This window comes from Oncorhynchus keta, chromosome 2 (genome assembly GCF_023373465.1).
Source record: "Oncorhynchus keta strain PuntledgeMale-10-30-2019 chromosome 2, Oket_V2, whole genome shotgun sequence".
Taxonomy (NCBI): domain Eukaryota; kingdom Metazoa; phylum Chordata; class Actinopteri; order Salmoniformes; family Salmonidae; genus Oncorhynchus; species Oncorhynchus keta.
In genome coordinates this window covers 44,200,451-44,227,577 of record NC_068422.1, presented here as the reverse complement: position 1 = coordinate 44,227,577, position 27,127 = coordinate 44,200,451, and the positions used below count along the sequence as shown (strand labels likewise).

At 45.1% G+C, this 27,127-nt stretch overlaps 1 protein-coding gene and 1 long non-coding RNA gene across 3 annotated transcripts in view; both read left to right on the top strand.

The window, feature by feature from the left end:
* Positions 1-27,127, top strand: part of LOC118400957 (multimerin-2-like) — a 31,302-nt gene that overhangs the window by 1,228 nt on the left and 2,947 nt on the right. Inside the window, exons 2-7 of one of the 2 annotated variants that reach the window (XM_035798024.2) lie at positions 12,081-12,203; positions 20,725-20,831; positions 21,112-21,192; positions 22,010-22,255; positions 24,975-25,411; positions 25,570-27,073. In XM_035798024.2, coding sequence (XP_035653917.2) covers positions 12,081-12,203; positions 20,725-20,831; positions 21,112-21,192; positions 22,010-22,255; positions 24,975-25,411; positions 25,570-27,073 — 2,498 coding nt within the window. Of the gene's footprint in view, positions 1-12,080; positions 12,204-20,724; positions 20,832-21,108; positions 21,193-22,009; positions 22,256-24,974; positions 25,412-25,569; positions 27,074-27,127 lie in introns of both variants that reach the window. The other variant, XM_035798016.2, reaches the window with a different exon arrangement.
* LOC127911079 (uncharacterized) lies at positions 2,847-4,029 on the top strand. Its single transcript, XR_008077587.1, has 3 exons — positions 2,847-2,958; positions 3,004-3,228; positions 3,274-4,029. It is a non-coding gene; the product is annotated as an uncharacterized LOC127911079 (long non-coding RNA).

Genomic DNA, 27,127 nt, shown 5'->3' with positions numbered 1-27,127 from the left:
ATGTCATCTATTTTGTGAAGTGCACCAGTCCCTCCCGCAGCAAAACACCCCACAACATGATGCTGCCACCCCGTGCTTCACTGTTGGGATGGTGTTCTTCGGCTTGCAAACATCCCCCTTTATCCTCCAAACAGAACGATGGTCATTATGGCCAAACAGTTCTATTTTTGTTTCATCAGACCAGAGGACATTTCTCCAGAAAGTACGATCTTTGTCCCCATGTGCAGTTGCAAACCGTTTTCTGGCTTTTTTATGGCGGTTTTGGAGCAGTGGCTTCTTCCTTGCTGAGTGGCCTTTCAGGTTATGTTGATATAAGACTCGTTTTACTGTGGATATAGATACTTTTGTACCCGTTTTCTCCATCTTCACAAGGTCCTTTGCTGTTGTTCTGGAATTGATGTGCACCAAAGTACGTTCATCTCTAGGAGACAGAATGAGTCTCCTTCCTGAGCGGTATGACGGCTGCATGGTCCCATGGTGTTTATACTTGCGTACTATTGTTTGTACAGATGAACGTGGTACCTTCAGGCGTTTGAAAATTGCTCCCAAGGATGAACCAGACTAGTGGAGGTCCACATTTGTTTTCTGAGGTCTTTGCTCAATTATTTAGATTTTCCCATGATGTCAAGCAAAGAGGCACTGAGTTTGAAGGTAGGCCTTGAAATACATCCACAGGTACACCTCCAATGGACTCAAATTATGTCAATTAGCCTATCATTAGCTTCTAAAGTCATGACATCATTTTCTGGATTTTTCCAAGCTGTTTAAAGGCACCGTCAACTTAGTGAATGTAAACTTCTGACCCACTGGAATTGTGATACAGTGAATTATAAGTGAAATCATCTGTCTGTAAACAATTGTTGGAAAAATTACTTGTGTCATTACTTGTGTCATATACTTGTGTCATTGTACTAACCGACTTGTCAATACCAGAGGTGGGACCAAGTCATTGTTTTACAAGTCACAAGTAAGTCTCAAGTCTTAGCACTCAAGTCCCAAGTCAAGTTACAAGTCAAGACAGGCAAGTCCAAGTCAAGTCTCAAGTCAAGATTGTCAAGTATCAAGTCCTGAACTTTGAGTTTTGAGTCCTAAACAAGTCATAATGTGCTCTTTACCAAATGTAATACCATTTCATATTTTTAACAAGAGTACGTTAGTATATTACATTTACGCAAATCATGAATGCTTTTAAAAATATCTGTATATTTATTACTTTCCAAATAGACGTTATATTTCCATGGATATACATGAGTAGCTATGAGAAAGACCCCCCCAATAGTGATCGACTATCGAGGATCGCTGTGGGGAGCAATTCGGCAATGTAGGCTTGTACACAATTGCCCAACACACAAACACACACACACTGTGTGGTTATAGTAGGCTAATGTATGTCAATGGTTTTAGGAACAGCAGTAACATCAGCCAGGATTTAGGCTACCAACTGCCTAGCCAGTTGTAGCTCAATCTTGGGTGCAATGATCACCTTCCCGCACTGACTGACTGTGTGGAGGCTCATTGATTTAACGTTACGTTAACCTACATGCTACACTAGTAAAGTAATAACATATATAGCTGTCGACTATATTAGCCACAACTTACCGTTCTTTGTGCAGCTTCAAATATCGAACAAAGTTGGAAATTGTTGCGCCTCCGTCTGTAATTTTCTTCCCACATGTTTTGCGAGTTGCAATCCGTTTTTTATTGATACAGTGTCGTCTTTATATCTGAAAATAATAATTTGGGGTATCATCTTTCTAAGGGCTCCATCTGAATTCACCCGCCGACGTTCCTCTGCACTGCCACGCACAACTTTTTCTCAGCTAGCACAATTTGATTGGCTGCTGTCCGATTCTAACTGTAATCCGTTAAATGAAGAGTTGATGGGATGCACACATTTTTAATAGCATCATTTTTAATATTTGGGCTTGGAGGGTATCAGGTCCAAGTCACGAGTCATTGGTGTTAAAGTCAAAGTCCAGTTGCAAGTCATCATATTTGTGACTCGAGTCTGACTCGAGTACAAGTCATGTGACTCGAGTCCACACCTCTGGACAAAACTATAGTTTATTAACAAGAAATTTGTGGAGTGGTTGAAAAACTGTTTTAATGACTCCAACCCCAAGTGTATGTAAACTTCAGACTTCAACTTTATATGCAGTGCCCCAGAAATATGTTTTTTTTTGGGGGGGGAGGTTCTTATCTCATCGCTACAATCAGCATGAAGCTTGAGCTGATGGGGTGAACTAAACCAAGTCTTTTAGTAAACTTTTACATGTGCGCAGAACTGCTGGGATTTCACTGCCTTGGTTTGGCTGGGCTTCTTGTTTAATGTGCTCTCTCCAATCCCACCTCACCAAAGTGTCGAAAGTAGGCACATGGTTTTCCTTACCCGAGCTTAATCAATCGCAATTCATCTTAATTGCATAGAAAGCCATAAGAGAGCAATAGGTTTCCTGCAGTTTGTGCTCAGAGCCCAGGCTGCCGGCGGAGCCTGATCTTTGCTCCAGAGCTGAGTTACTGGACATTTCATTATTCTAACCTGGATACATACATTGCACCCTAAATTGCAGCGCAGCTAGCCTGATCCGCTGATAATGTGCTCCCTGAGGAGCTAGCTCAAACAGCTAGCGATTATCCCTCCTTAAGAGCGGCCATTTAAACGTTTACTTAACGACATCGTTCAAAGAAGACCTTTTTCTTATGTGTCACCATCATTACTGTAATGGAGTTCAGGTTTGGGCCGGCCAGCGTGTAGCCTGTGATATCTCTGAGGGTCAGGTTTGGGCCGGCCAGCGTGTAGTCTGTGATATCTCTGAGGGCCAGGTTTGGGCCGGCCAGCGTGTAGTCTGTGATATCTCTGAGGGCCAGGTTTGGGCCGGCCAGCGTGTAGCCTGTGATATCTCTGAGGGCCAGGTTTGGGCCGGCCAGCGTGTAGCCTGTGATATCTCTGAGGGCCAGGTTTGGGCGGGCCAGCGTGTAGCCTGTGATATCTCTGAGGGCCAGGTTTGGGCCGGCCAGCGTGTAGCCTGTGATATCTCTGAGGGCCAGGTTTGGGCCGGCCAGCGTGTAGCCTGTGATATCTCTGAGGGCCAGGTTTGGGCCGGCCAGCGTGTAGCCTGTGATATCTCTGAGGGCCAGGTTTGGGCCGGCCAGCGTGTAGCCTGTGATATCTCTGAGGGCCAGGTTTGGGCCGGCCAGCGTGTAGCCTGTGATATCTCTGAGGGCCAGGTTTGGGCCGGCCAGCGTGTAGTCTGTGATATCTCTGAGGGCCAGGTTTGGGCCGGCCAGCGTGTAGCCTGTGATATCTCTGAGGGCCAGGTTTGGGCCGGCCAGCGTGTAGCCTGTGATATCTCTGAGGGCCAGGTTTGGGCCGGCCAGCGTGTAGCCTGTGATATCTCTGAGGGCCAGGTTTGGGCCGGCCAGCGTGTAGCCTGTGATATCTCTGAGGGCCAGGTTTGATTGGATCCTCTCGTGCTGGAGGAGGTCAGTGAGAGGTTCACCCTGTGTGTGAATAACTCTTACTCTGCAACAGAAAAAGTGAACTGTCTTTTGCAAACTCTCAACTCAACCAGGGTTCATGGTTCGACTGGATGTGAGAGGTATGCATACAGTCCTTCCTCTTCAGTGTAAAAAGAATGAATCAATGTGCTTCGGCCTTGACGTCTGTAAACACATTGGTTGTTAACAAAAAGAAAATCGAGAAATTTCAATGACTGAATACCTCGGACATATGAAGAGCACTGACCGTGCAAAGGAAAAATTAAACTGTCGATAAACATGCAGTCCAACAAAGATGTATTAACAGATGAACAGAGTGGATATGTGAGAGGTATTCAGACACTCAAGGATGACCAATACGGAAGGCTGTGAGGCCGAAACGTCTCTTCTTCTTCTAAACCGCAAAAATGTTTTTTTTTTTTTACAAACTTCTATTTGTTCACCAAGTGTGTCTGAATAACTTTAGCATATGAATAACACTGATTTAAAGGTCAGATATATCCATTTATTTTAGTGCTGAATGGTTTTCAGTTTTGTTATTGGCATGTTTTCATCCCCAGGGTGTAACAGCCCCTGTTGTTTTGGTGAGTGCTCAGGGTCTAGGTGATATATGTGTATATATATATATATATATATATATATATATATATATATATATAAATATATATATAAATGTGTGTGTGTGTGTGCATGGGCGCGTATGTGTGTGTGTGTGTGTGTGTGTGTGTGTGTGTGTGTGTGTGTGTGTGTGCGTGCGTGCGTGCGTGCGTGCGTGCGTGCGTGCGTGCGTGCGTGCGTGCGTGTGTGCATGGGCGTGTGTGTGTGTGTGTGTGTGTGTGTGTGTGTGTGTGTGTGTGTGTGTGTGTGTGTGTGTGTGTGTGTGTGCTACAGTGCTAGGATAATTCCCTCCTGTGGTGTAGACAGTGCGCTTCACTGCTGAGTCCGAGGCTGTTTCATTCTGCACACTTTTGGGCCCCCAAAATGCATGTGTTAGAACCCAGGTGGTGGGCGAGGAATGTGGATATACGAGGGGCGTTGGGATGGATGGTTCACGGCTGACGTGAGGCATTGGGTCTTTGGTACGCATGGGGAGCTCTGAAAGGCCACAGACAGCGAGGGAGTGAACTTGTGTGGACTCCTACAATCTAGCTAGCAAAACAGAACTATGCAGAAGCAAAGAGGAGCAGACCCAGACATCAGGCTAAACAACTCGTTACAAGAACCCATGAAAACAGGAAGTATGAGGGAGTAGTAGTTTACTGCTTAAGCTGTTTTCAACAATTCTGCTGAGATATTTAAATGCAACGCAGCTCATTCTAGTGTGGGATGTTACACCGGTGACGTCATCGCTAATGGCGAAGCTCCGTAGACATAATGAACAGTCGCTTAACGGCAATTACACTTTTCGCAAATGTCGTTCATCAAGCACTCTCATTAAAATCAACATAATAGTGAGAAAAGCTAAAAGAATGAAATCAAGACATGAAAGTGCAGCCCATGTCTAAAGCCTGGCCCTCCTGCTGGGGTCCACCGTGGGGCTCGGAGGTTGTACTGATGACCGTACTGATGACATGTACCAGCTCCAGCTTCAAGAGCGGAAACCTCCGCTCCCTTTCCATCCCTCAGTGGCCCTTCCCGGACCTCTCGGAACAAGGTCATTCCCGACCCATCACCAACGCAGCCAATGGCTGTGTGTCCGGAATGGATGTGTGGAAAAGCCTGCTTGTTGCTGCTATGCTCTCACGTCTCTCTAAAACATGTCCTAAAGGAATCAGCTTCGATTCCCAGTGTGCTCGGCCTCGCCGCTCAGCCACTGGCATTGGCACAAAGGCCTTTTGTGAACAGTCGGGTTTCAGAGTCCATGTCGACTCAATGGCTAACAGGACCCCCATACCCATCTGGTTATTTTCTCTTTTCGTTTCTGAATCAACATCATCTGCAGCAGTCAGGGTCCTCTGCAGAATTGAAACACTTTGAACACTCTCCGACACAATGTGGCTTTTCTTGAAAGCAAAAAAATAAATCATAATAATGGCCACTAGTGCAGCATAAAGGGGATATTGTTATCCAGGCCAGCTGTACTGTATAAGAAACAAGCAAAGGGGAGTCCTGGCTTTGAAACCCAGCCAAAATAACATTGTAGATCTACTGTTAACATTAGTTCTTCATTTATCTTGCGAAAGGAGTATCTGGTCTGGTGTTATTGGTACTATAAAACATCTATGAATTAGTTAAATGACATGACTCTTCAACAAGACTACAGAGCCTCTTAGCTTAGCTTAGGTAGCCCTTTTTGGAAACCTCAGCTCCTCCAACCCAGAGGCCTAATCAACCACCCAGGACGCCATGATTGGACTGTGGGAGAGGACAGTGTCGCTGTGGGAACACAGGCCTAGTATCATATCACCATAATAGAGAAACTCACCACCAAAGCTGTATGACAGAGCTGTATGAAGGTTGGTCCAGTGGATTTGCAGTGGGTGTGTGTGTGTGTGTGTGTGTGTGTGTGTGTGTGTGTGTGTGTGTGTGTGTGTGTGTGTGTGTGTGTGTGTGTGTGTGTGTGTGTGTGTGTGTGTGTGTGTGTGTGTGTGTGTGTGTGTGTGTGTGTGTGTGTGTGTGTGTGTGTGTGTGTGTGTGTGTGTGTGTGTGTGTGTGTGTGTGTGTGTGTGTGTGTGTGTGTGTGTGTGTGTGTGTGTGTGTGTGTGTGTGTGTGTGTGTGTGTGTGTGTGTGTGTGTGTGTGTGTGTGTGTGTGTGTGTGTGTGTGTGTGGTGGAGTGTCTCAGGATGGAGTAGGTTAGCGCTGCGTGAGAGCGTCAGATGCTTCCTTCCTGGTCGGAGCCAAAGAGGGGTGATGTTCTGGGAGTTGTAGGCCTACAGGAGGTATGACGGCTATTGTGCTCTCCCAGAGATGGCCCTTCATGATTTCACAGCAGACCAGGAGGAAGCGACACCGGCAGCTCTGACTCAGATCTGCCAAGCTAGTAGCACAGTGGTGGGGTTGAGCATGGAAGGGACAGATATTGGACGTTGACAAATTTGAATTTCCAATGAAAAAGTTCAACTTTGCAAGCAGTCGGTGGGAACCCTAATTCCTAGACTGTGAAAGAACATTGCCATTGGCTGGTAAGAAGCTAGTACCCGCCTTCTTCTCAGCCAGAAAGGGAGTGCACATTTACCTTGGGAGGGCAGAAAGGGCAGACCTCAATGTTCTCACATTGTAAAAGTTTAATATTATTGTTCTACTGTGAAATATCAAAGACGGATCAAGCGCAGAACACTGTTTGTGACACACTAGAGGCCAAAACAAACTTAAAGTATCAGTGACCCTCTAGTCAATTCACCAGGCATTCCACTCTCTGAGTTTCCATTCAGTCCTGTTGAAGGAGGATATTGCTCAAAATGTCCTTTGTTTTTGTATGGGAAGGGACACAGTCTTTCCTTGTGTTTGCTTTCTTATTTGCTTTCGAATGGCAATCGTCATGTACTGAAAACTTGTTAGACGAGCTTGTTTGCTGTGGCACTGTTTAGTCTGTGTAAGGGTGGACACCGTCGTAGAGCTGGAGGCTGGTAGGGGGTTCAGGAGACCTTGTTCTCTCAGTTTATGAAATATAAACTTAGTACTGGGTTGTGACACCCCTCCTCCCCACTCTTTATCCAGCAGGAATTCCCCTCCTAAAGGGGGTTGTAGCTTACTGGGCCAAGAGAAAGACAGTCTTGGATCAGAGTGAGAAAAGGTGAAACATCTTGTAAACGCCAACTGTCTAGTTTCTACACATTCTCTGTCTCTGCAGTGTAAAGTAAGTCTCAAAACAAACCGCAGTGGTATGTGTGTCTGTACAGTACATGAAGGACTTCAGCAACACTCCAATGTCAGGGCCACAACGATGCAGCCACTTGCTTGTTGCCTTGGAAACAGATGAAGTATTTTGGTTTAATCCTCTCCTCTCCACTCCTCTGCAGCTGCACCCCTGGGACGTCAAGGCTCTTTGTTTGGTCTGGCCTGGGCGCAGAAGTGGTGGATTAGAGAGCCAATGACATAGACATGTTGAGAATTCCAATACAAGGTTAGGCTGAGAATGGCACACATACTGTACATAGATACGACTTAAGGTTCCTCTTAAGCTTGAATGGGTGAGCCAGGTCAGATAAAGATTGTCCTTTTTCGGGAAACTCCTACTCAAGCACACAGGGTTACTTAATTCAGCCTCCATACAATGCTACACACCACAGTGGAAGGGAGCGGTTTGGCAATCACTTTGCCTCGTCTCACTGGTTCAGCGAGGTAAGCCAGAAAAAACACCAAACCTGATATGTCACACTCTACCACGTCAGTTTGAGGGGCCCCAGGCCGACCTGTTCGCCTGGTGTTTAGTAAACTCTGTCTCCTGGTTGATGGGACAGATGGGCGTGAGGTTTGTCTCAAACAGACTGGTCGAGACAGGGCCACCCAGGAGCAGTGAAATTCATCCCCCTCTGCACCTGTCTCACCGGGTGTCAGGGGCGAGATGACCCCTGCAGTGTTGTAGACTGACCCCTGGCTATCCTATACCTTCTCTAATGGGTTGCTTGGACAGTTTGGGTCTGAAGCAGGTTAGCAAAAGCTCAGTGCAGGTTTGTGCTGGTAAGGGAGGGTCAGAAGGGGAGAGCCGCTGTAGCAAATGAAGGTCAATGGGGGCCAAATGGAATAAGAAGGCATAATTCACCTGAAATGGAGATGAATGAAAAGCTGTGGAATTCGTTGAAATCAAAATCTGCTGGTAAATTAAAGTGACTACAATTTCCCTGATTAGATATATGCAGACAGCAGTGTGAAGGTCCTGGCAGGAAAGACAGCCCATAGATGATGTCTTGGCCCAGTCAGTAGTTGTTATGTGCTAAGAAGGCCGAGTTGGAAGCAGGGGGGGGTGGTTCTTTCAGCACTACCCTGGAGAGAAGCCAGGCGGGTGACTCACCGTACCAGGCCTGGGCACTGAAGCTGGCAGTAAAAGACCCATTATATAGTAATGTAGGGTAGATAGGGGCCAGGAGGGAGACTGTCAAACATAAAAAGCAATTCTAAAATAGAAAAGGGTTAAAAACGTCATAAGAAATGTCGGCCACCGAAACAATACGTTCTTCAAGAGTCCGACAACACCCAAATAACGTTGCAACGACACCCAAATAAGGTTGGATGAAAAGGCAGATGCTGCTGAAATAGATGTTTATTTTTGGCACTGTTACAAATAAATCAAAATGACTGTTAGATTATGGGAAGTCCAGTGGTCAGTGCCGGATGCTATGTTTGTAGCCTTGACCTGTAGAGACAGGAAGGAAAACCACAGAATTGCAAACAAGCAAACTGTGAGACAGCAGCAGTAGCAGCAGGCGTTGAGGGAGAGAGCGCTGTAAGCCCAGGAGGAAGATAGACCTTCACCCCAGAAACCTACAATAGTAGAGTAGAACAACTTTACTGTCCATCCAGGATGGAAGTTCTTCTTTGGCATCACCTTACATTTAAAGAGTGACATACACATACAACCTCACATCACACACGTAAAACAGTCAGTTCAGCATACTGCATACACGTAAAACAGTCAGTTCAGCATACTGCATACACGTAAAACAGTCAGTTCAGCATACTGCATACACGTAAAACAGTCAGTTCAGCATACTGCATACACGTAAAACAGTCCGTTCAGCATACTGCATACACGTAAAACAGTCAGTTCAGCATACTGCATACACGTAAAACAGTCAGTTCAGCATACTGCATACACGTAAAACAGTCAGTTCAGCATACTGCATACACGTAAAACAGTCAGTTCAGCATACTGCATACACGTAAAACAGTCAGTTCAGCATACTGCATACACGTAAAACAGTCAGTTCAGCATACTGCATACACGTAAAACAGTCCGTTCAGCATACTGCATACACGTAAAACAGTCAGTTCAGCATACTGCATACACGTAAAACAGTCAGTTCAGCATACTGCATACACGTAAAACAGTCAGTTCAGCATACTGCATACACGTAAAACAGGACATGGATACATTCACTCACAACTGACAGCTGCCCCAACTGCACTGTTAAAATAGATCGACACGTACATATAGCGATACAATTGACATTGCATTTATTAGTCCATCACCTTCGTCTTCGCCATGGGCATGCTAAAGCGCCAGCCAGAGGGAAGCCTTTTGAACTGAGGGTGTAGAAGGTGGGAGGAGGTCGCCAACGATGCCAAGAGTGTGCAAAGCTGTCATCAAGGCAAAGGGTGGCTTCTTTGAAGAATCTCAAGTATAAAATATATTTGGATTTGTTTAACGCTTTTTTGGTTACTACATGATTCCATATGTGTTATTTCATAGTTTTGATGTCTTCACTATTATTCTACAATGTAGAAAATAGCACAAATAAAGAAAAACCCTGGAATGAGTAGGTGTGTCCAAACTTTTGACTGGTACTCTACCAGAATAATGGTAATCTGTCCAATCTCGCGTGGTAGATAGAATGGCCTGAATGATATGAGCATCTCATAGTCTCTGGTGAACACTTGTTCAATCACAATACACTGTGTGGCCCAAGTATTAACTACAAAGATACACAGCTGCCAGCTATTGATTTATGTGATGTTGTTTTGTCTTGATCTGCTCTGATTGCTGTGTATCCATCAATGTTCACATCAATATTGTCCTGCTTGAGCCACGTTTCTGTAAAGCAGATTGCTTGCTTTTCCCAAAGTCGTCTTCAAATTTAACCTTGGCCACTAACTCATCCAGTTTATTATTCAGTGACCGTACATTTGTCATGGTGATCACTGGGAGCGGGTGACGGCTTCCCCACATTTGACATGGTGATCACTGGGAGCGGGTGACGGGTGACGGCTTCCCCACATTTGACATGGTGATCACTGGGAGCGGGTGACGGCTTCCCCACATTTGACATGGTGATCACTGGGAGCGGGTGACGGCTTCCCCACATTTGACATGGTGATCACTGGGAGCGGGTGACGGCTTCCCCACATTTGACATGGTGATCACTGGGAGCGGGTGACGGCTTCCCCACATTTGACATGGTGATCGCTGGGAGCGGGTGACGGCTTCCCCACATTTGACATGGTGATCACTGGGAGCGGGTGACGGCTTCCCCACATTTGACATGGTGATCACTGGGAACGGGTGACGGCTTCCCCACATTTGACATGGTGATCACTGGGAGCGGGTGACGGCTTCCCCACATTTGACATGGTGATCACTGGGAGCGGGTGACGGCTTCCCCACATTTGACATGGTGATCACTGGGAGCGGGTGACGGCTTCCCCACATTTGTCATGGTGATCACTGGGAACGGGTGACGGCTTCCCCACATTTGACATGGTGATCACTGGGAGCGGGTGATGGCTTCCCCACATTTGACATGGTGATCATTGGGAGCGGGTGACGGCTTCCCCACATTTGACATGGTGATCACTGGGAGCGGGTGACGGCTTCCCCACATTTGACATGGTGATCACTGGGAACGGGTGACGGGTGACGGCTTCCCCACATTTGACATGGTGATCGCTGGGAGCGGGTGACGGCTTCCCCACATTTGACATGGTGATCACTGGGAGCGGGTGACGGCTTCCCCACATTTGACATGGTGATCACTGGGAGCGGGTGACGGCTTCCTCACATTTTACATGGTGATCACTGGGAGCGGGTGACGGCTTCCCCACATTTGACATGGTGATCACTGGGAGCGGGTGACGGCTTCCCCACATTTAGCATGGTGATCACTGGGAGCGGGTGACGGCTTCCCCACATTTAGCATGGTGATCACTGGGAGCGGGTGACGGCTTCCCCACATTTAGCATGGTGATCACTGGGAGCGGGTGACGGCTTCCCCACCTCCGTAGTCTGTTCCTGACACCACCGCTTGAGTCTCGCTTCTTCTTAGTTTCCGTTTTTGACTTTGTAGAACAACAATCAGGTAAGGCAAGGGTGTTTGAGGGTGCAAGCTTTATCTTGGAAAGAGAGCAGATTCTCACGGGTGTATAGTTAGGTGACGGTGGTTGTTTTACTCACTGGCTCCATACAATCTCCGTTTGTCATTGTAAAGCTTTTTGAATATTACATTTACATTACATTTAAGTCATTTAGCAGACGTTCTTATCCAGAGCGACTTACAAATTGGTGCATTCACCTTATGACATCCAGTGGAACAGCCACTTTACAATAGTGCATCTAAATCTTTTAGAGGAGGGGGGTGAGAAGGATTACTTTATCCTATCCTAGGTATTCCTTAAAGAGGTGGGGTTTCAGGTGTCTCCGGAAGGTGGTGATTGACTCCGCTGTCCTGGCGTCGTGAATATTACAGCAATCAGGATGAACATGCCATGTACAATCCACTTTCAAACTTGCGATGCACTTGGGACTTAACAAAACAAAATAGAGCGATATAACTATAAACAAACGAACAGGGTCTGGCAGCAGCGCCGTGCCCCTAGAGGATGTAATATCTCTCCATAGATTCATCTCAACGGTCTCCCAGTTTCCGGTGTCATTACACACAGAGATTGCACAGTATCAAAGGAATGGCGCTGTCTCTCTCTCTTTCAGGAACTGGTGTGCATTCGTGCACCGCCGCATTGTCACCACGGCCGTCTCCTGTGGCACGGAGGAATACACCATCAAGTCTCAGAGCCCCTGTCCCAACGGCACACCTGACTGCCAGCTTGTCATGTGAGTTCATCCCAATGTGCATTCAAACGTCAACTCAAACCACATACTAACATTACAATGCATTATATTACAGATTGCATGATGCACACTCAGATTCTCCAATCTCCCACACATTTTTTTTTACCTTTATTTAACCAGGCAAGTCAGTTAAGAACACATTCTTATTTTCAATGACGGCCTGGGAACAGTGGGTTAACTGCCTGTTAACTGCCTGTTCAGGGGCAGAACGACAGATTTGTACCTTGTCAGCTAAGGGGTTTGAACTCGCAACTTTCTTGTTACTAGTCCAACGCTCTAACCACTAGGCTACCCTGCCGCCCCTGCTACTCTTGTGTATTTTTGCATGTTTTATTTCAACTTTATTTCGTCAAGGAGTCAATACTGAAAGCAAGGCCTCTTTTACAGATGAGCCCTGACTGACAGAAAATACACATCAAAATATCAATACAAAATACAAAACACGGTCATAACAAACACACACATTCATTCATCCGTAATAAGGTCCTCAATCAGCTTTCTGAATTGCAATAGAGGCACCAGAACATCACATTTAAGAACATTTTGAAACTTGTTCCACGTATAAGATACATGAAAACTAAAAGCTCATTTACCTACAGTGCATTCGGAAAGTATTCAGATCCCTTCCCTTTTTCCACATTTTGTTACGTTACAGCCTTATTCTAAAATGGATTAAATAATGTATTTTTCTCATCAATCAACAAACAATACCCCATAATGTCCAAGCGAAAAGAGGTTTTTATACATTTTTGCGAATGTATAAAAAATAAAAACAGCAATACCATTGTTTATATAAGTATTCAGACTCAAAATTGAGCTCCGGTGCATCCCTCTCCATTCACAGCAAGCACATTAAGTCTGTGCCCTCAGGCCATTACTTTACTACCACATACTGTATCTACAACACAAAGTGTGTGTGTGTGTGTGTGTGTGTGTGTGTGTGTGTGTGTGTGTGTGTGTGTGTGTGTGTGTGTGTGTGTGTGTGTGTGTGTGTGTGTGTGTGTGTGTGTGTGTGTGTGTGTGTGTGTGTGTGTGTGTGTGTGTGTGTGTGTGTGTGTGTGTGTGTGTGTGTGTGTGTGTGTGTGTGTGTGTGTGTGTGTGTGTGTGTGTGTGTGTGTGTGTGTGTGTCTTCATAGTCCCCGCTGTTCCATAAGGTATATTTTTATGTTTTTACTGCATACATCAGTTATTTGATGTGGAATAGACTTCATGTAGTCATGGCTATATGTAGTACTGTGCACCTCCCATAGTCTGTTCTGGACTTGGGGACTGTGAAGAGACCTTTGGTGACATGTCTTGTGGGGTTTGCATGGGTGTCCAAGCTGTGTGCCAGTAGTTCAAATAGACAGCTCAGTGCAATCAACATGTCAATACCTCTCACATGTTAGGAAGTCAATCTCTTCTCCACTTTGAGCCAGGAGAGATTGCCATGCATATTATTAATTTTAGCTCTCTGTGTACATCCAAGGTCCAGCTATAATGCCCTGTTCTGAGCCAATTGCACATTTACAAAGTCCCTCTTTGTGGCACCTGACCACACGACTGAACAGTAGTCCAGGTGTGACAAAACTAGAGCCAATAGGACCTGCCCTGTTGATAATGCTGTTAAGAAGGCAGAGCAGCGCTTTATTACAGACAGACTTCTCCCCATTTTAGCTACTGTTGTATAAATAACGTGTGTTTTGACCATGACAGTTTACAATCCAGGGTTACTCCAAGCAGTTTAGTCACCTCAACTTGTTCAATATCCACGTTCTTTATTACAAGATTTAGCTGAGGTTTAGGGTTTAGTGAATGATTTGTCCCAAATACAATGCTTTTAGTTTTAGAAATATGTAGGACTAACTAATTCCTTGCCACCCACTCTGAAACTAACTGCAGCTTTTTGTTAAGTGTTGCAGTCATTTCAGTTGCTTTAGTAGCTAACGTGTATAGTGTTGAGTCAACCGCATACATAGACACCCTGGCTTTGCTTAATGCCAGTGGCATGTCGCTAGTAAAGATTGAAAAAAGTAAGGGGCCTAGACAGCTGCCCTGGGGAATTCCTGATTCTACCTGGATTTTGTTGGAGAGGCCTCCATTAAAGAACCCCATCTGTGTCCTGTTAGACAGGTAACTCTTTATCCACAATATAGCAGGGGGTGTAAAGCCAGAACACATACGTTTTCCCAGCAGAAGACGATGATCGATAATGTCAAAAGCTGCATTGAAATCTAACAAAACAGCACCACGGTATTTTTAGCGGCAGTCCTTTGTGTAAGTGCATGTTGAATGTCCTTCCCTTTAAGCACACTGAACGTTTCAATTTGTTTACTGTAAAATAGCATTGTATCTGGTTAAACACCATTTTCCCCCAAAGGTTTACTAAGGGTTGGTAACAGGCTGATTGGTTGGCTATTTGAACCAGTAAAGGGGGCTTTACTATTCTTGGGTAGCGGAATGACTTTTGCTTCCCTCTAGGCCTGAGGGCACACACTTTCTAGTAGGTTTAAATTGAAGATATGGCCTCCCGAGTCCCTACAGTGAAGCATGGTGGTGGCAGCATCATGCTGTGGGGATGTTTTTCAGTGGCAGGGACTGGGAGACTAGTCAGGATCGAGGGAAAGATGAACTGAGCAAAGTACAGAGAGATCCTTGATGAAAACCTGCTCTAGAGCACTCAGGACCTTAGACTGGGGCAAAGGTTCACCTTCCAACAAGACAATGACCCTAAGCACACAGCCAAGACAATGCAGGAGTGGCTTCGGGACAAGTCTCTGAATGTCCTTGAGTGGCCCAGCCAGAACCCGGACTTGAACCCGATTGAAAATCTCTGGAGAGACCTGAAAATACCTATGCAGCAACGCTCCCCATCCAACCTGCTAGAGCTTAGAGGATCTGCAGAGAAGAATGGGAGAAACTCCCCAAATACAGGTGTGCCAAGCATGTAGCAGCATACCCAAGAAGACTTGAGGCTGTAATCGCTGCCAAAGGTGCTTCAACAAAGTACGGAGCAAAGGGTCTAAATACTTATGTAAATGTAAAATTTAATTAAAAAAATATTTGAAATGTGCAAAAATGTAACAGATTTTTGTCGTTGTATAAAAATGGATAATCAACGAGGGCTGTGGAAAATAGTGAAGGTCATCACCTTCCATAGGCCTATTTATTTGGCAAGACAGCTGTGCATGGCTGCATCTCACTGTCGAAGACTATATGATATGTTTCGGTTATTTGGCTCTCCATTCACCTTTTGTTTGTTGCGTCTGTCTACTATTAATGTAACTAGCCTAAATATAGATTGCGTCATGACTTTATTGACCTTATATTGTGTACTTGTTACCACTGTTTTGTTCTGTTCACATTCATTTGTACGCATTCACAGTTATGTCGGTATTCAAAGCCAAACTGCTATTCAGTACTTTTGGTAAGACAGCTGTGTGTACGGCTGCATTCACATAGGCTGTTTGTAATAGGTGAATTACCCCATCTATCTTGTAGCGTATACTCATTACCAAAACGACCAAGCTGTAGGGCGCTGTCCATTGTGCTGATACAGCGCAGCATAGATTGGTGTGAAATCTGTAGTCTACCTGTCACTTCAAAAGCACTCCATGATCTCAGAGTCTCACCGTTTGAACTTTGTTTACTGTGATATAGTGTAATTATATAAGCAGAACTCAATACAATTCCAACGCAAGAACCCCCAAAAATTGTGCCCCCTCATCAGTTTCAACTGCCCCTTAGTCACTTTATCCTGGCCCTGGGTTTACTCCTGCGAGTACTGCCCATCACCGGCAGGTAAAATTAAATCAAACGCTGTGTGTGGTGCACCTTGGAAGGGACCACTTACTAGGGAGAATAGGGGGGTTTACTATTTGCCTGGTCCAGTGAGTGTGCCCACTCCGCAAAATACCGCTGACAGATTAAAAAATAATAATAATAATCTCAGGGGGCACTTGCCCTTGTGCCCCCTATGGGCATGAAGCCTCTGACTGTAACTAACACATATCATATGAAAACCCTATTACTACCACTGACATTACTACTGCCGCAAGTACCATTACCACTACTACTGTTATTTCACAACCATAAATATTTCAAGACTAGCACGCACACCACATTTACTTCAGTAAATGGTATTTTTCTAGTTTTATTTTGTTCTTTTATTAGGATCCCCGTTAGCTGTTGCTATTGCTGTAGCTACTCTTCCTGGGGTCCACACAAAACATAAAGTATGACACAATACAGAATATTAATAGGCAAGAACAGAGGTATGTACATGTAAAATAAGAATAAGGTCCTGTACGGACATAAAGCTATAAAAACACAGAGACCTATACTCTTGGCCTAGATTCAGTAGCATCTTCATACATACAGTAAACTGCCAAAATAAAGGAAACGCCAACATAAAGTATCCTAATAGGGCGATGGGCCACCACGAGCCAGAATCACTTCAATGCGCCTTGGCGTAGATTCTACAACAATCTGGATCTCTATTGGAGGGATGCGACAACATGACAAGGTGAAAACTCTGTCAATGTGCTCTTGAGCAAGGCACTTAACCCTAATTTGCTCCAGGGGCAGCATAGTGCTATGGCTGACCCTATAAAACAACACATTGTACTGCTGCTATCCGGTGTATGCGTCAATAAATTATATTTAGTATTTTTTTCCTAAAGAAATTCCATTATTTAGTGTTTTGTTGATGGTGTTGGAGAACGCCGTCTCAGGCGCCACTCAAGTGTCTCCAATAAGCGTTCAATTGGATTAAATTGGATATTGATCATATTCTGAACTCGATTAGAAAAGGGGACCGTCGTAAACAGCTAAACCAAAGGGACAGTTTTTGGATTTACAAACTACAGGCCACTAAATACCCTGGTTTAAATAAAGATATGGATTTCTCACTTTTCCTGTCGGGTCGTGAGAGGTTCCTTTGCTGTCATCTAGTGGGCATATTGCTCTATTGCCCTCTGGTATGTTTAGACGGCTGTGGTCCATGTCTGATCTAGTGTACTATAAAATAGATGGCTCTCCTATTCTTACCACTTTGCCTTGCATTTTGATAACGTTTCACTTTTTAATGTGTAAAGTACTGCTTACTGTGTGTTGTCCTTTTTAATGTGTAAAGTACTGCTTACTGTGTGTTGTCCTTTTTAATGTGTAAAGTACTGCTTACTGTGTGTTGTCCTTTTTCATGTTTAAAGTACTGCTTACTATGTGTTGTCCTTTTTAATGTGTAAAGTACTGCATACTATGTGTTGTCCTTTTTAATGTGTAAAGTACTGCTTACTATGTGTTGTCCTTTTTAATGTGTAAAGTACTACTTACTATGTGTTGTCCTTTTTAATGTGTTAAGTACTGCATACTATGTGTTGTCCTTTTTAATGTGTAAAGTACTGCTTACTATGTGTTGTCCTTTTTAATGTGTTAAGTACTGCTTACTATGTGTTGTCCTTTTTAATGTGTAAAGTACTGCTTACTATGTGTTGTCCTTTTTAATGTGTAAAGTACTGCTTACTATGTGTTGTCCTTTTTAATGTGTAAAGTACTGCTTACTATGTGTTGTCCTTTTTAATGTGTAAAGTACTGCTTACTATGTGTTGTCCTTTTTAATGTGTAAAGTACTGCTTACTGTGTGTTGTCCTTTTTAATGTGTAAAGTACTGCTTACTATGTGTTGTCCTTTTTAATGTGTAAAGTACTGCTTACTATGTGTTGTCCTTTTTAATGTGTAAAGTACTGCTTACTGTGTGTTGTCCTTTTTAATGTGTAAAGTACTGCTTACTATGTGTTGTCCTTTTTAATGTGTAAAGTACTACTTACTATGTGTTGTCCTTTTTAATGTGTAAAGTACTGCTTACTATGTGTTGTCCTTTTTAATGTGTAAAGTACTGCTTACTATGTGTTGTCCTTTTTAATGTGTAAAGTACTGCTTACTGTGTGTTGTCCTTTTTAATGTGTAAAGTACTGCTTACTGTGTGTTGTCCTATTTAATGTGTAAAGTACTGCTTACTATGTGTTGTCCTTTTTAATGTGTAAAGTACTACTTACTATGTGTTGTCCTTTTTAATGTGTAAAGTACTGCTTACTGTGTGTTGTCCTTTTTAATGTGTAAAGTACTGCTTACTATGTGTTGTCCTTTTTAATGTGTAAAGTACTGCTTACTGCGTGTTGTCCTTTTTAATGTGTAAAGTACTGCTTACTATGTATTGTCCTTTTTAATGTGTAAAGTACTGCTTACTGTGTGTTGTCCTTTTTAATGTGTAAAGCACTGCTTACTGTGTGTTGTCCTTTTTAATGTGTAAAGTACTGCTTACTGTGTGTTGTCCTTTTTAATGTGTAAAGTACTGCTTACTATGTGTTGTCCTTTTAACTCTAGAAGCATGTCCTCTTCAAATCAGGGCTAATTGTACAACACTGTTCAAAAGAGGACATTGTATTATCATATCTTTGTACTCCCTGGTGAAAGCCATGCAGCGAAAACACGTCAGTTATTCATCTTTGTTTCCATTGAACGCGCCATACAAATAAAGGCATTTTAATTCATTATATGAAGAGCGCCTTGGTCCTCTCTTCTTTCTGAAGAGTTCAATTGGATTGAGATCTGGTGACTGAGATGGTCACGGCACATGGTTTACATCATTTTCATGCTCATCAAACCATTCAGTGACCCCACCCTCGTGCCCTGTGGTTGTGGGCATTGTCATCCTATGGCGGCATAGCTATGGTAGCCAAAATAATGGCCTACCCAGCATTTTTTTATAGCACGATGGGATGTTAATTGCTTAATTAACTTAGGAACCACATCTATGTGGAAACACCTGCTTTCAATATACTTTGTAGCCCTCATTTACTTAAGCGTTTAATTTGGCAGTTACCTTTGTGTCAGTTTACATATACATACACCTTATTTAGGTCAGATAGGAGAGAGGCGTTGTGCAGTGAGTTGTTTTATTTGTCGATTAAAAAAACAAAAACATTTTGCTGTTTGCTTGAGTAATTTGACGAGATGGAAGGGAGTTCCATGTAAACATGGCTCTGTATAACACTGCATTTCCTTAAATGAGTTTTTTGGATTTGGGGACTACGAAGAGAGCGCTGGTGTCATGTATGGTGGGGTTAAGCAGGTCTGTCCGAGATGTAGGTTATTTAATTATACAACGTGGGATCTCTAACACAGTCATTTTTCACATATAAACAAGAAGTGATGCAGCACGTTTGTTCCTCTACTTTGAGCCTCTTGTTGCATCTTGTTGATATCGACCTTCCGTTTACAGTGAAGCGCAAGATGTGCTGCTCTGTTGTGGACCAGCAGCTGGTCTCCCGAGCAGCTCCAGACCATATAACTGGGCCGTAGATCTGGTAGAACCAGAGCCTGCAGGACTTGTTTGCTCGAACGTGGTGTTAAAGATGCACCATCACAGATAGAGCCCTCCTCATCTTCACAAGAATAAAATCAAGATGCCTTGACCGTGATCATTTACAGTGTACGGTAACACCAAGAAGTTTATTTGCCTCTGCTCAATATTCATGAGCAGATTCAGCTGAGGTCTAGTAGTTAGGGGATGGTTTGTACCAAATGCAATGCTTTCAGTCAGAATGTGACTTATACCGTCACATTCAGGGGTGTCTCAATTATTTTCAAGGGACCTCCTATGGCGCACACTTTATGTGCTCTAGTAAAGACGCCATGTAACAGTAATACGTTTTTTTTATTTAAGGTGGGTGGGTGGGTGGGGGGCATGAACACAACCAGTCATGATGTTTTCATCTTATTGTCAAACAAATCACTTCAAAAAGTAGGCTGCCTGTCCGTCCACTCAAAAAAAACTAATCCAGCATCCAAACCGTGCACTGGTGCCATTTGATGAATGGAGAAAGAGATCTGTTACAAAGCACCAAAAAGTGTAATGACTTTTTCACTGACTGTCATTGGGTCCACACTCTTGTAGGCGGAATTAACTGATGTTTCTTGCTGACAAAATGACCTTTCTTGTAGAAATAAAAGTTGGGGCACCTGAAAAGGGGCTGAGATATGGGACTTTCCTAGGATGACAAGTGCAGCCCAATACCTGTGCAGCCATATGGAATATATATATTTTTTAAACCATGTCACAGAGGTGGGGGTGTACGTTTAATATGGAATAAGTGTTTATTTTAAAATGTACCACTGTAGCAGTACAAATTTAATTTTAAACAAATAGGAGAATGATTCAATTTGCATTGTTTAGAACCCCCCCAGAAAAAAAAAGTTAAACTTCGCTGCATTTAGTGGGACTCATGTCTCATTAGGGGTTAAACAAAATTTGTTCGATAAGTTTACTGAGAACTGGCAGCAAGTTGATTGGTTGGATATTAGAGCTTAAGTAAGGGAGCTTTACCATTGTTGGGTAGTGGAATCACTTAAGCTTCTCTCCAGGTTTGTGGACAAACACTTCTCAAAAGACTCATATTAAAGATATGGCAAACAGGAGTTGTAATCAGGTGTAAATCCAATCTTTTTTGGTTTGTGTGTTTAGGTACAAGCTCTCTACCCGGCCAGTGTACAGATTAAACCCGAAGATCTTCACCGCCTTGTTGTGGAGGTGCTGCACGGGACATGGAGGGGAGAACTGCGAGGAAACAGGTACTGATACAGAGCTACACACAACTGATGCACACATTGTATAAGAAGTAACCTTATAGTGCAATATGCCTCCACAGCCCTGCTCTAAATTGTCTCCTTTATCACTTGCAGAGTTTGGCTCTTGTTATCTCAAGTAGATTTCCTGTGTGTGAAATGGCCCTTAACTCTGCGAGAGGAACCGGCTGGGGAATTAACGTGTTTACGAAAACTGTGGAACCAATAAAAGTAACATCCTCCCTTTGAGCTTCTGCTCTCTTCCTCTATCTCCCTTCCCCAGTAGCTGATGGCCATATATCTGACTCTGCAGACCCCACAATGGCAGGACAACCACATCCAGGAGACACCGGACCTCACCACACAGGTAGAGGTCTGCTCATCTGAGGGAGGGGGGGTGACTGGGTAAGCTGCCCTTAATCAAATGCCCCGTGACGCCCTCTCTGACTCAAACTGAATAAACGGAGGAAACGCCAGTGGCCCAGGAGAGCGAGTGTTTGGGTAAATGCTATAGCAGGCTGTGTGGGATGTTTGTCACTTCCCGGGGGGAGGGAGGAAAGGGTTTGTGAACCGTTCTCAGGACATCAAGCAAGGCCTTAAAAGGGGGTGTTGACCCCATCCCAGCCTGCCCTAAGCCCTTTAACTATGTCTCTCATGTGTAGCTATGAGCCCAAACACACAGAGTCACCAGTACACAAACACAATTGCAGGCATGAGAGAAAGACTGAAAACAGTCAGAAGCCTGAGACACTAGGGACCTAAAAAGAACCCTCTGCACTTTTGGGCCAGTTTTAGGTAACAAAGACGCAAAGTCCCTCGTTGTTGGCTGGTCCGCTTTCAGTCCCTCCGCGTGCGTCCCTTATTGAGAGGGCTTCCTAAAACGTTGAGGGCTCACATACTGAATTCTTTACCACCACTGGAGTCAAATAGCTATTGTATTACACACACTAATCAAGCACACCCACAGGGTTGGCTGAAGTGGGGTGAGAAGTGGTGGCCAGAGAGCAAACCTAAGGCTGTTTCTCAGGGTCGGGGGAGAGTCCAGTTCACATCAATAGATACAACAATGTGCCACTGGAGAAACAAGGATAAAGTGTGGTTAAACATATTTACCTTGATAAAAGCCATGGTTGAAATCCCCCCCCCCTCCTAAAATTCTATCCATCTGTCTGTTATCTGTCTAGGCGCTCAGTCTAGACTCACGCACCAGCCTGAGTGGGAGCAGAATGACTTCCAGGTGTCTGAGAATCCTCTGTACGAAAGCCATCCCTCAGAGGCTGACAACAACAACAACGACACACACACAGATTCCCGAGAGCCCCACTCATACCCTCGACAGGCCCAGGAGCACATCCCTCACCATGGCGATGACCACCCCCACCACCCGCACCCGCACCCCAACCACCGCCTGCAGGATTTCGATAATGGAGGTAAGTTGGGACCCTAGAATCACCATGACTGTACTAAAATCATGATAATCACACTAGGCAAAAGTTAGGGAAACGTTAGGAAGCCTGACTAAAATAAGTTGTTAGGACCTCCAAGACCAGGATGGTGACTGTGCTTTAGGAAGTCGAATGTTTTCACCACTGCCAAAATCAGGGCCATGAAAAGGAGGCACGGTCGTCATTGGCAACACCCCTAACACCATCTATCAACCTCTTTGGGACATGCAAAAACATGTTCACTCACTATCTCGTAAGCAATAACAAACCTGCAAGGAACGGCCCATTCAAGGTCAATAGAAAACAACTTTGAAAATCAACAGAACTTTCGGGGAGTAGCAAAATCATGTCTCTAAGCTCCTGTTTGGCATGTTTACACTCCCAGCTCTTATTTATGCCCTACTGTCTGGTCAATTGCCTGTCTCATCCACATCCCCTGAGAGAATTGACAGGCTTTAGACTAGTGCAGTAAATAATCGGAGGACGGCTTGACCGGGAGGGGTGGGGGGCATTTCCACAAACGCCTGCTTAGTGTCATCCCACCCCCTTCAATAGCTTCCTTCTCAGGAAATCCTCTTCCTTCTGGAAAAAATGTCCCCCCCTCCATACATTGTGTACAGATGATGTAACCCACAATAGGATGGTGGGTGACTTAAGGGGCCTAATACACCATAGTGTGAGGTCTCGTATTCTAGCCACACATGGTGACATTGCCACAGGAAGTGGCACTGCCAGCACCCCCTGGCAGTGAAATTGTAAAACTGCAAGGATTTTAAAAAAATAGAGATTTTTCATTGCATTATTTATATAAATTATCATAAAACCTGAGATATTTACAGCCTATTTGGGCCCCATTCTGCATGGAAAGCTCTCAGCTCTGTTTTGTAAGCAGTGCCCTCATGATATGCTATTATCTATTCAGTTGTGGGGGTTTGGAGTTTGATACGAGCTCTGCTGTACGGTGGACATTTAAGTTTGAGTCAGGTCTCTTTCGCCCCCTCTTCCATAAACAGCACGTGAGTTTCAAGTTTGGGGAAGCAAATGTTAATCCTAAAAATGCCTGCAACCATCTAATCTATCTAATCTAGGCATATAAAAACTGTCCTTCTTTAGACTATTTGAGAATCTGGAGCATCAGTATTTGTGGGTTCGATTACAGGTTCAAAATGGCCAGAAACAAAGAACGTTCTTCTGAGACTCATCAGTCTATTCTTGTTCTGAGAAATGAAGGCTATTCCATGCGAGAAATTGCCAAGAAACTGAAGATCTCGTACAGAGTGCTGTACTACTCCCTTCACAGAACAGGGCAAATGGGCTCTAACCAGAATAGAAAGAGTGGGAGGCCCTGGTGCACAACTAAGCAAGAGGACAAGTACATTAGTGTCTAGTTTAAGAAACATACGCCTCACAAGTCCTCAACTGGCAGCTTCATTAAATAGTACCTGCAAAACACCAGTCTCAACGTCAACAGTGAAGAGGCGACTCCGGGATGGATCCAGGGAGGGGGGCCCTGTTCACGTTGAGACTGGTGTTTTGCGGGTACTATTTAAGAAGCTGAAACCTCGCTGACCAACTCCCTTCTTACCTGATTGTTCAGTTTGACCGGGCGGCCAGCTCTAGGAAGAGTCTTAGTGGTTCCAAACTTCTTCCATTTAAGAATGATGGAGGCCACTGATGCTGCAGACATTTTTTGATACCCTTCCCCAGATCTGTGCCTCGACACAATCCTGTCTCGGAGCTCTATGGACAATTACTTTGATCTCCTGGCTTGGTTTTTGCTCTGACATGCACTGTCAACTGGGGGTCTGAATACTTTCCGAAGGCACTGTATATGTGGGTGGGGGAATTCAATGTCACATATTCACTCACACAGACGAGTATGCACGCACACATGCTTGTTTTACTATCGTTGTGGGGACCAAACCATTTATTCCTATTCAAAATCCTATTTTCCCTCAACTTAATTGTAAACCTGACCTCTAAGCCTAAAATAGCCCTTTTTCCATGTGAGGACTGGCATAATGTTCCCACGTGTCTGAATTTTCGTTTACTATTCTTGAGAGGACTTCTGGTCAAGGATAGTAAAACCTAAAACGCACACACCCCCACACAATTTCTAGGAGGAATGTGAGAATCCCTGCAGCCTGTATCTTATAACTCTAAAAGGAACTGCTTCCATTAGGGCCGTCTCTGGGGTGCACTAACACTGCCATGAAACAAACCCATCCAACATTAAATCACTCTGCTTTCTTGTAAACAAAGAGGTCCAGTCAGGAAGAACAATACATTGGGGAAATTAAATTCCAAAATATTGGTCAGGAAATAGGAATTAACACAGAGCATATCTATATTTGGCAACTTGGCATTTTACTTTGGCTACATCAGCAACAAAATAATAATTCAATTGCAGATTTCTTGGAACTAAAGCCTCTCATAACTGTTCCTGAGAACTAATGGCACAACTGATATGAATGAATAGCTTTTACAAGAGAATACATTCTAACAGGTTTTGAAAAGGAGCCTTGCTATGCTCCTATGCACATTGGTTGGTGTACAGTTGTGGCGTCATCTCAGCCTTGTGCACTGTTACGATTTACAAATGTAAAGTGGATATGTCTAAAACTGAAAATGAGTCTTGTTCTGAATCCTTCTACCGATTGACGTGAGTAAATATTATGCACTGACTTCCTGGTTTGTCTCTCAGATCCAATCATGGGTGAGGTGGATGCTGTCGCTCTACGGCCCTACGCAGACTCCCTGTCTCCCCTCCCTCTGCCCCATATGATGGCCCTGCTGATGTCCCAGCTCCAGCCCATGTTGGATGGCTTCAACCGCACCTTGGAGCGCCTGACCTCGGAGGTCGGGGGTCTGTCCCAGGATGTGGCCCAGCTCCGGAGCACCCAGTGGGAGGTAAAGGAGGAGGCCCTGCGGGGTGCAGGTGCCGGAGAGGGTCCCGAGGCCTTTGACGCTAAGCTGGAGCAGAGTTTCCAGGACATCAAGGAGGTGAGGAAGGAACTGGAGAAACAGAGAGCTGAGATGGCGAATCGGCTACACTCCCAGCATGCCATGCTGCACTATAACATCACCAACTTCAAGACAGACATCGACGCCAAGATCAAACACAACGACAAGATGTTACAGGTCAGTGAATCCCTCATGACGTGATGATGAAACTATGTAATAATTCTTAACTTTGAGACTTAGTTTCTCACTTCGGTGTTAGTATCATACACCTTTAGACTTTTTATGGGCATTAAAGTGAGAATGTTCTTCATGCCTTTCATATGTTTCCCGGGTAGGTTAATCTCGAGTCCCTGAATGCCACCCTGTCAGACATGAAGCTCGAGCAAGAGCATCTGAGTGAAGAACTCCAGAGGGACCTGACCAGCCCAGGGGACAGGAGAGAACCCAACCAGGCCCAGCACCCTCCAGAGGACTCGGCAGTGTGGGAGTCTATCGCTCGTCTGGACAACAAGGTGGTCAACAACACAGGGAGGGTGAATGCCCTGGTTGAAGACTTGGAGATGTCCAGGACGTTGTCATTGGCTCTGAAGAGGGGCTTCCGAGGCCTTGAGGAGAACATTGCCCAAACGTGGAGGAACAGCCAGATCCAGTTCATGGAGACGGGCCTGGAGGTGGAGGCGGCTAAAGTAGCCGTGCTGAACCGCGTCAATGAGCTGGCCAGCAACCTGACCCACCGCTGGGAGCAGCTGCAGGAGATGGAGACTGACATGGACTACCTGTACACACAGTTCTACAAGAACGCCAGCTCTGCCAGAGACTGTGACTGCAAGGCATTCACCGCCACCATCTCCCGCTTGGAGCAGGGACTGACCAACGTCACAGAGCTGGCCAACGACAACCGGCTGGCCCTGGATGGGAGTACCGATGCTGGGTCGGAGCGCTGGAGTCCCTCTGTGGAGGACATCTACCAGGGGTTGGATCACGTCAAGGCCTCCCTGGCCTTTGAGCAAGAGAAGAGCAGGACTCTCCACCACAATGTGACCCAGCTGCTGGCCTCCTTTCTGGGCATCCAGAGGGACATGCTCAGTCTGCGGGAGAGCGACGAGTGGTTGGCAGGTGAGATGAGTCACCTCTCCAGCTCCTTCTTTTCTCTTTTGAACGATGCCATCCGCCACACCGACGTGCTGGAGATGCTCCTGGGAGAGGAGGTGATGGGGTTTATGGACTGGCCCCAAAGCAACCAGGAGGCCCACTCCATCCCTGCACTGCAGGAGAGGCTTCGCCACATGCAGGAACAGATCAGGGGCCAGAACCTCAGTCTCACCTCCCTGCTGGAGGCCGCCCGGGCAGAAGAGTTCCCGGCCTCAGACGAGCCCTCTGTGCTGGTAGACTTGGCCTCCCGCGGCCTGAAGAGGAGGAGTGGAGACCAGAGGAGTGACCACCTCATGGTCTCAGCAGCCTCTGAGGACCGGCAAGACTACTCTGACAGTGACCTGTGGAGCCTTGAGAAAGCAGTGAAGGAGCTGGGGGAGAAGGTCCACAGGCTGGAGTACAGGCCTTGTACTGCCAGCTGCAACAACACCAAAGATGGCACCAAACTGCAGGCAGAGGTGGCCTGGCTGAGGAGGGGTTTAGAGAATCATTTGAGTCTCTTCAAGAACGTCTTCAGTAACTCGGAGGGATTGGCCGACTCAGAAAGCACCCTGGACTTGGACCAGCTGTGGGCCCTGATGAAGAGGAAGGAGGGGAAGAGACAGAGGAAGCGCAATAACAACAAAGAGGGAATCAAAGACCACATTGGAGAGAGAGATAACCTTCGCAGCAGGAGGGATACATCAGGTAGGCATCAATCTATGAAAGACAAAAACACTGTCAGATCTACCTCTCAATCAA